Here is an 11,407-nt window from a genome sequence, read left to right as displayed (position 1 = left end):
TAAAAAATACTGATAAAAGTACTTATATATTATCTAACATCAAAGTTTCCAAGTCAAAATAGAATTTAAATGTAACTTTTTTTTGTGTGTGAAACAGAATTTAAACGGAACTGTATCAACCTTAATTTTGTATTTTTATTTAATTTTTTATAATTAAACTTAGAAAAAAATAGATTATGTATTAACAATTAACAGTATAAAAGAATATTACACTATCATTTAAGCATAATTTATTAACTTTTACAATAATTATTTTAAGAATAATTCATAATTTAAAATTGAAATATGGGAAAAAGTTTTAAGTTTAATTTGATGGTTGAAAGAAGAAAGGAGAAACCATAAATTTGAATTACATGAGTTTTACACCTATTATACTCTATTTTAATTTAAAAATACTTTTTATTTGTAGGCTTAAATGTAATTATAGTCTCCCTATTTTATTTGATATGTAATTTTAGTCCTTTCATTTTAAAATTAAAATATTTGATTCTTTTAAAAAAAAATCAATTATTTTAATTCTTTCATTTTGAAATAGAGACATTTAAATCTCATATTTTAAAAAAATTATAATTTTGATTAAATTCTCAATTTTATTTATGTTTTAACTTTTTTATTTTATTTTTATCCTATTGAACCCTAAATCTATTATATTCATTTAACATATCATCAAGAAATTATTTAATTAATTAAAAAGTAAAAAATAAAATAAAATGTAAACAAAATTATGAATTTTCTAAAATACGGAAATCAAAATTACAGATTTTCTAAAGACATAGGACCAAATATTTATATTTTAAAATAAGAACAACCAAATTATAATTTTTTTAAAATAAAAAAATCAAATATTTTAATTTTAAAATAAAAAAGTCAAAATTAAAAATTAAATAAAAAAAACCGAAATTCTATTTAAGCCTTTTTTTTATTCTCTCTGTTCTTGCAATTTTTATTCTATTTAAACCTCTCTCCCAAAGGAAGAGTTAAACTTAAGCTCCATATTTTCTTGCAATTTTTTTTGTTACATATTTTCTTGTAAGTATAATCTGAACTTTAAACAATGAATTATTTAGCAAGTGGCACAGAAAGAAAACAAAGGTTTAGAGAGGAATTCCCGAGAATACCCCCGTCCGTTCCTCAAAATCTCGTCCCGCAAGCGCCAATAGCGTCCCCCACACTCTCTGTCTCTCTCTCTCGCTTTCTCTCTCCCCGCGATGGAGAAAGCCGAGAGCTCCGCCTCCACATCGGAGCCAGACTCCGACGAGAACCACCACCGCCACCCGACGAACCACCACATCAACCCTCCCTCCGGCCTCACCCCGCTCGAGTTCGCCTCCCTCATCCCCTCCGTCGCCGAGCACCACTCCTACCTCGTCGGCTCCGGGCAATGCTCCTCACTCCTCGCCCAGCGCGTCCAAGCGCCGCCCGACGCCGTCTGGTCCGTCGTCCGCCGCTTCGACAAGCCCCAAACCTACAAGCACTTCATCAAGAGCTGCGCCGTCAAAGAGCCCTTTCACATGGCCGTCGGCGTCACTCGAGACGTCAATGTCATCTCCGGCCTCCCCGCCGCCACCAGCACCGAACGCCTCGACCTCCTCGACGACATCCGCTGCGTCACCGGCTTTAGCATCATCGGCGGCGAACACCGCCTCCGCAACTACCGCTCCGTCACTACCGTCCATTCCTTCGAGGACGACGCCGACGACGGCAAGATCTACACCGTCGTCCTCGAATCCTACGTCGTCGACGTCCCCGACGGCAACACCGAAGAGGACACGCGTCTCTTCGCCGATACCGTCGTCAAGCTCAACCTCCAGAAGCTCGCCTCCGTCACCGAAGGAACCAACCGCGACGGTGACGGTAAGTCACACTCGCGGTGAAGAAGCAAACACGCCTCAATAAAACAAAATATATATTAAAGAAAAAAAAGAAAGAATTGGAATTTGAAACTAATCGCTCCCTCGTCAATTCATAAAAGGAGAAAAGCAAAACAAGTTTTTCTCTCTTTTCTCTTTATTTTCTTTTTTTCCTCAAATTCATTTTGTTTTCGTTTTATTTTATTTTTTTCGGGTGAGACTGTCGTTTTTTTGTTCTGTTTTTTATTATTTTCTGTTGTTATTACAATGGGTGAGGGCATTTCGGTCAATACACGTGTACAGGAAATGTTGACTTTGTGATGCTTGTTGATGGTGTGTCTTTTTAACCGTTCTGTTCTGTGAATATCATTTGCTTTTTTTGCTCGATTTTATTCCATGTATAAATCTTTTTTCCTTTTTCTCCCATGAGTGCAAGCTTACTTAAAGATGTTTCCTTCTGTAGATCGCAGATGCTTGTGCTATAAACTGAAAGAATCAAATAAGTTTACTGTTAAATCTTGTTAATTAGGAAGGTTGTAGAAATAACTATCCACACTAATTTAGTTACTACTACATGATAACTATTTCCATCATCAAATGTTTTTAACTATAGCATTGCATGTTTTTAAAAATATTTTGATATGTTGTTTCATGTTATTAGTTAGTTACACGTCATGTTGTTAATTAGGTAAAAGATGGCTCATGTGAGCAAATTCTGCTACCATTTAGATGCTAGACTAATAGAGGAACTCAATTTTATCGTATGATAACATTTAGAGACTAAAATTACACAAATAATATAAATGCAAGGAGACCGAAACTACATTTTAGTCTAAACGCAAAATGGAATAAACTTGATTTTAATTTTATCTTTTTCTTTTTCTCAATTTTGAAAGTACTAGATAAAATGAGACCAAACCAGTTTACTATTGTTGATTGTTTTTTATATTATTTTATCTACTTCTCTAATAATAAAGTAAATACTTTGCTAATAATCATCTTCCATTTTCAATGTAAAGGTTAACACCTAACTAACTCCCAACTCCCAAGTCATCCTGGTTATGAGATTAGAGCAATATACATAAAAAGAAAAATAAAATAAAACATCTTACATTTTATTAATTTCAATCTCGTCAAATGTCCAAAGAGTTGTGTTGAATATTTATGCTATACGTACTAACCAATGCTAGGAATGGTCTTCGTCCTAGTGATTTAATTAATGGTAGGAAAGGTACTCGTCCGAGTAATTTTATAAGAAAAAAATACCAATAGTATGCTTTTTAATATATTCCTTTTAGTATTTATTATATTGGTTAAAATTTATAAAATTATAAGTAAAATTTATCAAATAAAAATGATTTAATATTTTTTAATAATTTTTAGTCCATAATAAAGAATATGTATGCTTTTAAAAAAATATGTTAAAAATATGTATTATTAACATTTTTTAAAATGATTTAGGTTTAATTCTCATGAACATTAAGAGATGCATGCATGCCGGTACAATCTGTAAGAATAATGTAGATTGCATTAAGGAGAGTTATATTCTTCATTTTGATAAGAATATTAGGTGGACTCACATCACAAAAGAGTCAAAATCCTTATAAATCTTGCACCAAAATTTGACATTTGTATAAGACTTCAATTGTAATTGGACTTTAAAACATTATACGATAACTTTTACAAATATTATTTAATTTAATTTCAATCTCTTTTCATTTCACAAGTATCAGATTTACATTTATTTCTTTTTATACAAAAAAAAATACAGAAGTTGTACAAATACAGTTTCTCTATTAAAAATAATGGTCATATTGCCATGTCAACGACTTAATTATATGTGATACCAGTGTTAGAAAAAAGAGAGGAAAGGGAATGATATATATATATATATATATATATATATATATATATGATAGTTTTGATTATTTAATTATATTTATTTTATTTTCATAGCATTATCATCTTATTATTATTTTTTTCTTTTTTCCATCTCTCACTTGTACTGTACTAGTAAGAAAAGTTGCACAAATTTAGTTTACAAACTATTTAGATAAGTCTGCAGTATAGAGTGAGTTTGAACTTAATTTGTTGAATTAATTTTGCATCTAATCTTCTTTCACTTTAATAGGAAATTAGATAGAAACAGAAATCGTGTCAGAACCATTCACACAACGGCAACACCCACTGTCAAAATAAAACACGTTTGAATTTGACAAATACTACTAAAGTTACCCAATAAATAGTTGGAATTAATGGTAAATATTGGATCAGATGCTGATGCTGATGCTGGAACCCATTAGGAAGGTATAATCAGAAGGTGAACCACCACCTACCAAGCAGGTTTCACAATTCACAGTGCTTTTGTTTCTCATATTGGTGGGTGGGTTAGTGTGAAAATTTGGGAATAAATTATGGTGTCAGATATCATTATTAATGGAGCATCTTTCTCTGAATTGCAGTGTAGAAAAGGGAAATTTATAAGGAAGCTAGAAATTTCAGAAGGACCCATTTTCTGCCAAGTTTTTTTTGTAGTCTTGCACTCTTGCTTCCATTTGCATGTTGGGTTTAAAGGTGGCTCTTGGTATCCAATTAAGGGCATTTACCAATAATAATCCAAATCTTGTAGTTAGTTGCACACTTCTTAACCGTTCGTTCACAATGCTGCTAGGGCCCCATGGTTTACCTGTAAGGTATGATCATTATTATTATGATGATATTGATGTCTCGTTCAATGTGTTGCTAGGAGAGGTATAGTTACGTGGTGGCCCCTTTTGTTTTTATTTTATTTTTTCCCAATTTATATATATGCAGGGTTTTCCAGTATCTATAGAGCTGGCAATGTAGGGTTTTTCTTTTCAAGATTGTATAATAATACTACTATATACACACACATACGAGTATTGTTGAGGCACTTTTAGAGTGTCACTGTTCGGGGATACTGAGAGTGTCAACGTCTCCATGTTAGGTTACTGATTTTCCAGGAACGTATTAGAATGGATTTGTTAGCCAACATATATATCCTCTAACCACTTGCATTGCTTTGGTTTCCTCTTAATCATCTCCCATATCCCCTCTGTTCCTCGGAGTTAAAAAAGAACCAAAATAATTATAAAAATAACAATAAAATGAGATGAAACTCTTACTTTTATATTTTATTTTAATTTTTTTAAAAAATATTTTACTTTTTTCATACTCTACCCAATGGACTGTGGATTACACATGTCAACATATAAAACATTATTCGAAAGAGTAGTGCTGGTAACATATCTTTAAACACATTCTTTTTTGGATATATTTTTTATTCTTAATTGAATTTATTTTAAGAACTATAAAACTGAATGAGTTTTGCTTATAATTTTTAATAAATGTTATAACAAAAAATAGAGTGTATGAAAAAAAAGAGAATAATATCTTACCAACATTTCACAAAAAATAATGAATAAATATGTGAAGTGAAACAATCTAAGTCGAGTTTTCCTTAACTATATATATCATATTTATATGTTTGAGTTTTGCTCGAGCACTGTCCAAAACAATCAATCGAACACCACCAATGGAGGAGAAAAGCTATCATACTCGATAAATTCGTCTCACTTTTACAACCTCCTCTTGTTATTTTAGTATCACTTTTTTTCTTTGCTTTAATTTACGCCTAATTAAAAGAATTCAGAATCTCTGTTTAATAATATATGGTCTTGATTATACATTACATATATAAAAGGGTTTCCAATTTCCATCATGCATGCAGACAGCATACTATGATAGTATGCTGATGGGTTATGGTAGTTTATATAAGGTCGCAATCTCGCAGATTTAAATATGTCACTATCGTTATATTTTTAAAAAAAACTACTATATACCAAAATTACAATGAATTGTGATAATGAAATGGTAAGCAAGATGAGGACGCTGCTATATTTGCTTGAGTGTATAATACGCTGTGCGAAATACGTACTCACAAAGGAATAAACTGTGTAGATTCCTTGTTATTTCACAGTTTTGGGGAATGCTCTTTAGAAAGGAAGATTTTAACAAATTTATCTGTGTCTCTATGAGTATTAGTCTTTAATCGCTTGGAAACTTTTAATTTGATTTATGTATATCTGTAGATGAACAGCTTGCGTGGAAGTGCACAAATTCAATTAATTAAACGTCTTTCGTTGCCAACTTACTTAGTCAATTACTCAATTATTTGTAACAAAAACATGCTTTATTGCTCCAGGGCAAAAATATTAATTATCAATATGTTTTCTTATTAATATTATTTATCATTAAATCACATTTTATATTCGTTATAAAATTATTTTTGAATTATTGAGTGAGTGAAGAACATAATTCAATGGTAAAAAAAATTATAAAAAAAGTATTGGCAATTCTCATTTTATATTGCTTGCACGTTTGTTCTTGTCCCATTCCATATGGCTCGATCACATCAGTTGAATAATATTTAGTGAAACAATATTTCTTCTAAATTTAGAAGAAAAGAAGAATATTTGCTAATAGTGAGAAATTATTAGATATAGTTAGAAATTATCACAATTTCTATTTATTTTGATATGACAAAATAAAATAAAGTATTATTATTTTATTTTTATAAAATGAAAAACATGAATATATAAGATGTAAAACTTGATTAAGACCATTAATATACTGAACTACCTAATAACTTTATTCCATTCAAAAATATGAAGCAAGTGGGACACATCTCTCTCTTCACTAGTGGTTTTCAGAAATTTGGCATTGAAACAACAGCAGGGAGTAATATGTACTAAATAAATAAATGCAAGTTGGGTGAGAAAAATAAAATTTTGTCTTTGTGGGGCTACTGCAATTGAAAAGCAACTTTTGAAATAGTAGAGGATGAGCACTTGAACAGTTATTTTCCTGGGAAAGTTATGTAGATGTTAAAACTGATTGTATTGTCCGACGTGTGAGACCACCCCTTTTGGCAGGTATATCCAATTATCCATTTGTGACTGATGAGAGGAAACCATTTGATTCATACATTGACATGATTGCCATTTTAACTTTAAAGCATGGCCACGCATTAATTGGACTAGAGTAGAGAATTCTCTCAATTGTAGGAATTTTCTTTTAGATCATGGTTATTATGAACTTCATGATGTCTTCAACATTTTGATAATATAGAACAAAAGATATTTATTAAATATAAGAATCTTTTTAGTGGATTGAAGGGATTTAGGTAAAGAAAAAAAAAGTGTATATCTTTAGAGGGTTTTGTTTTTAAGGGACTTTTATTTGGAATAAGTATTGCATATGTGAATGATATATGTGCTGACAATTCCAGTAAATAACTGTCTTTTATATTATATATGATGATTCGGTAAATTATATTATTTAATAAAAATTGTCTCCTTTTTTTTGTTGAGTATCTAAATTCTTAAAAATTATATATATTCATTACTTTTTTCTTTTTTAGCAAAATTCCTTCTAGTAAACATAACACGTGAAGAGCACTAAGCCCCACGATGAGAAAGGGTAAAGAGAGCGACTTGGGCCCTTTTGAGATCATCCAATTGGATACAAGTTGCCAACTTGATACTAAAGAAAGGGGAAAACTTGGAGATAGAGAGCGACAAGGAGGAATAGAAGCTACAAAGACTAGCTTTTTTAGAAGAGGGAAATGCTCAAATGCTGGTGTGTCTGAAGAATTTTTTTAGTCCAAATTGAAGCATTTCCTTTTCATTTTGCTAGTTCATTATTGGCTCTTCTGTGAGGGAAAAGTAGTGGCCACAATCACAAGTAAAGGCCCCCTAAAGCCAACGAAATGAAAATGTAGGGCCAAAAATATAAAATGAAGTCCAATCATATTTCTTTGTTGTTTGTAGATGCTCCTGTTAGAAATTTGGAAAAGGCTTTCGTATAAAACATGGATCAATAAAAGTTGTCTCTTTTTATTGTAAAGAGTATCTTTTAGCTATATATATATATATATATATATATATATATATATATATATATATATATATATATATATATATATATATATATATATATATATATATATATATATATATATATATATATATATATATATATATATATATATATATAAAGGTCATAATATTTTTATACTATTATATACAATGTCAATTATTTAATGTTATAAAAAACGTTGCTAGCAATTTTAATTCAGTTAAGTTAACAGTACATGTTGAATTTTTGAAAAAAAAAACAATTTAATTTCCATAGAACATATCTTTAGACAAAAATGAAAAATTTTAAGTATGTCTATATCTAAGATTAATTATTTGTTTCATTAGTTTCGTAATCAATCCAAATGACCTAAAGTGGTAATAATAACTTGAAATTTTATTAGAAAATCAAAAACTTTAACTATGATAGTTAAAAATAAAGTTGTTAGAAAGAAATAATATATATATATATATATAATTAAATAATTGGTCATATTATTTTTATAAAGAGTAATAATTATGTTATATTGTATTGTTATTTTTATTTTACACTTATCATGGAAATAAAAATAATAATTTGAATAGTAGAAAATTTACTATATGTAACATGAGATTTCATCAATCTCTAAAGTTAATTCTTATAAAATTGGTTTATAAATAATTTATTATACATAATGTGTGCACGCTCTATCAAAATGGATCAAAACCCATGGGTCAACTTGATCACCATGGATTCAGACAGATTAAGCCCACAAAGGGAGAAAGTTACAATTTGTTTAAAATCTTGGTCCGATCTAGTCAGAAGTTGGTCCACTCGAATTGAACTCATGGTAGGTCAACCTGATCCACCTAACCATCTAAAAAAAACCTATTATATTATATAATTAAAAAAATCTTTTAACTAAAAATTGAGTAAAACTCATCTAAAATACATTTTTAGTATTTTGTAATATTGCTCAACATTGTTTTATTTAGTATTTTGTTCAAGACTATTTTTTAATTTTTTGTCATTATAGTTATAGGCTTCTAACTTGTGATAATATGTCCTGTGGTGGTATGTGATTAGTAGAAGATTTAATTTAATTAATATTTTTATAATTTATTCAAATTTATTTTTCTAAAAAATATATATTTTTTGTTGAATTTTTGTTTTATACAAAAAGCAAATATTTTTTTTTAGGTGGATTGATGAACCAACACGTTTAATCCACAACATGTGGTGAGCTAGTTTGAATCACTTTTTTCTGGGATAACTTTAAGTGGACCGGATTGGATTTGCTCGTTTAAGTGGTGGGTCAAGGTGGACTAAACCCAACAGGTCAGGCTAGTCCATTTTGGTAGTTCTACAAAAAAAATAGCTTATTAAATTATAAATATTTGATAAAAACTAGTTCTTGAAATAGCCAAAAAGTATAAAATGACAGAAAAATAATAAAATTATGATTTATTTAAAAATGATAACTAAAAAATTCAATAAACATACTGGGAATAAAAATGAAAAAAATATAAAAAAAATAAAAACTAGAAGGTAGCGTTTTAAAAAACGTTACCTCAAGTAATATTTTAAAAACGCTAGAAACTATTAAAAAAACTTATTTATTGAATAATTAAACAAATTTTTTAGCTAACAAATAAAGTTAAAATCTAATTGAAATGTTTTAAAAAAAAGTTAAAAGTTTACTAGAAGTTACAAGATAGTAAAAAAAAAACTTTGAAGTTATATTCATTGTTGAATACAATTAAAATATATATCATTTTAATTCATTTTTAAATTTATAAAAAATATTTTTTATTTATATTTTATGGTTACAATACATCCCCCTTACATATAATCTCAAAACGGAAATATTCGTTTGATTCTAAAATAGGATGCTTTCGTTTTGTAGGGCCATAAAAGTTGAATCTTATTGTTGTATTGTAAACATGTTCACAACATGTACCGATTAAATGTCCCATTGTACTTCCATTTTCGAGCGAGCACAACGCATAGTGTTTTGAAAGTGAGATCAAACTCATTGTTCAGAACAGAAAAGTGTAAACCGATTAAATGTTTGATTCAAATAAATTTTAGAATCGATCTGAAAAGAAAAATGATCAAAGAATCCATAACTCAGTCAAAAACGGTTTAAATTTGGTAAATAAATAAATAAATTGACTTACGGTAGATCAATGAAAAATAATGAATATGATGTTTATTTGATTTTTTTAAAATAAAAAGTTAACTTAAAATATTGTTCATTCTCTTTTCATTTTGTATGTAAACTTCTTATTGCCAGTGAAATTGTCATGTAATGTGGAAACTTATAAAAAAAATTTAAATTTTTTTTAGCAATATAAAGTTATAGAAATAATAATAATATTGTTGTTGTAAAAAAAAATTATTATTATTATTATTATTTAGAAGAAAATAGACTATACACTTAATTTTATATTATTATTAAACCATAAAACATCAATTTATTTATTTTTAAAATAGTTACATTAAAAATTATAATTCATGACTGTTAGACTCTTATTTTGTTAATATCCATTTTAACCACAACTCAATTATATTTAACTATTAAATCTTAAATCAGCTACTGCAAGGTTTCATAATTATCTGTTAATATCCATTTTAACCATAACGCAATTACAAGCATCAAAATCCCAAAGAATCATGCATCTTACGCTTAGTTTCAAATTATGAAACCTTGCAGTAGCTTATTTATTTTGGGTTTGGTCCATTTTTGCTTTCTTAGGCTATGATTTCAAACTTGCTATTTTTTTCAATTCGCATGAATTGTTTGCAGTTCCTTTCACAGAAAGTGAGTGGGTTTTGATTTTCACAGAGAAAGTAAAGGTGGGAAGGGTGGTGTTGAAGGTGTCGTCGGATGTTGTAGAAGAGGAAGAGAGATTACAGAAAACATGAAGAAGGGGAAGGATCAGAGAGAAAATTGAAGACTCTTAAAAAAAGCTTGTTATTGAATGTCTTTTCTACATGTTACACATGTAGGATCTGTACCGTTAATTATTTTAGTATTACATCCAAGGCTTTAAGAAACACTGTGGCACCGTGCGTAAAGAGTTACACCTACGCACGCCAGACTTTGCCACTTGACCAATTCTAGATGTGTTTGGACACAAGATTACAAACGTACGGTTATAAAATTATTATACTTTTAACTTACTATTATCTATTGTGTGTTTATATTTTCAACTTAAATCCAAACAAACTCAATCACCATTACAATTTTGAAAACATACCTTTACCAAACATTTTATATAATAGCATCTCCAACTCCAACATTTTAAAAACATGCTGGGCCTTGGTCGTAGGGTACTCGGACTGCAGGCACAGAGAGCTGGGAACTGGACAGCAACGTTGAGAACTGAGAATGCTTCATGGGCCCTAGGTCTATGTGTGTCAACTCTTGAAGATATATAGCCTAACCATTCATAAAGATTTTATTTTTGTTTTTGTTTTTGTTTTTTTATCAAAATCATGATTTGGTTTCATCTTCATGTTATAATTAAGCATATCAAGGAGAAGTATTTCATATTGAATATAATTTGTTCTTGTGATAGATTCTCTATTGTCAAAAAAGTGTCTGTAGAAAATCCTAACCGCAAAAAAAATAT

At 29.1% G+C, this 11,407-nt stretch overlaps 1 protein-coding gene across 1 annotated transcript; it reads left to right on the top strand.

The window, feature by feature from the left end:
* Nucleotides 1-1,096: 1,096 nt before the first annotated feature.
* LOC114408875 (abscisic acid receptor PYL1-like) lies at nucleotides 1,097-2,271 on the top strand. The gene has a single exon (XM_028372076.1). The coding sequence runs from the start codon at nucleotides 1,209-1,211 to the stop codon at nucleotides 1,872-1,874; it is 666 nt and encodes a 221-aa protein (XP_028227877.1). The 5' UTR covers nucleotides 1,097-1,208; the 3' UTR covers nucleotides 1,875-2,271.
* Nucleotides 2,272-11,407: the final 9,136 nt, after the last annotated feature.

This window comes from Glycine soja, chromosome 1 (genome assembly GCF_004193775.1).
Source record: "Glycine soja cultivar W05 chromosome 1, ASM419377v2, whole genome shotgun sequence".
In the NCBI taxonomy this organism is placed as follows: Eukaryota; Viridiplantae; Streptophyta; class Magnoliopsida; order Fabales; family Fabaceae; genus Glycine; species Glycine soja.
This window is presented reverse-complemented; position numbering and strand designations above follow the sequence as displayed.

Bases quoted from the DNA above. Each gene is read 5' to 3' on its own strand.
- LOC114408875 (XM_028372076.1), top strand. From the start codon at position 1,209: ATGGAGAAAGCCGAGAGCTCCGCCTCCACATCGGAGCCAGACTCCGAC.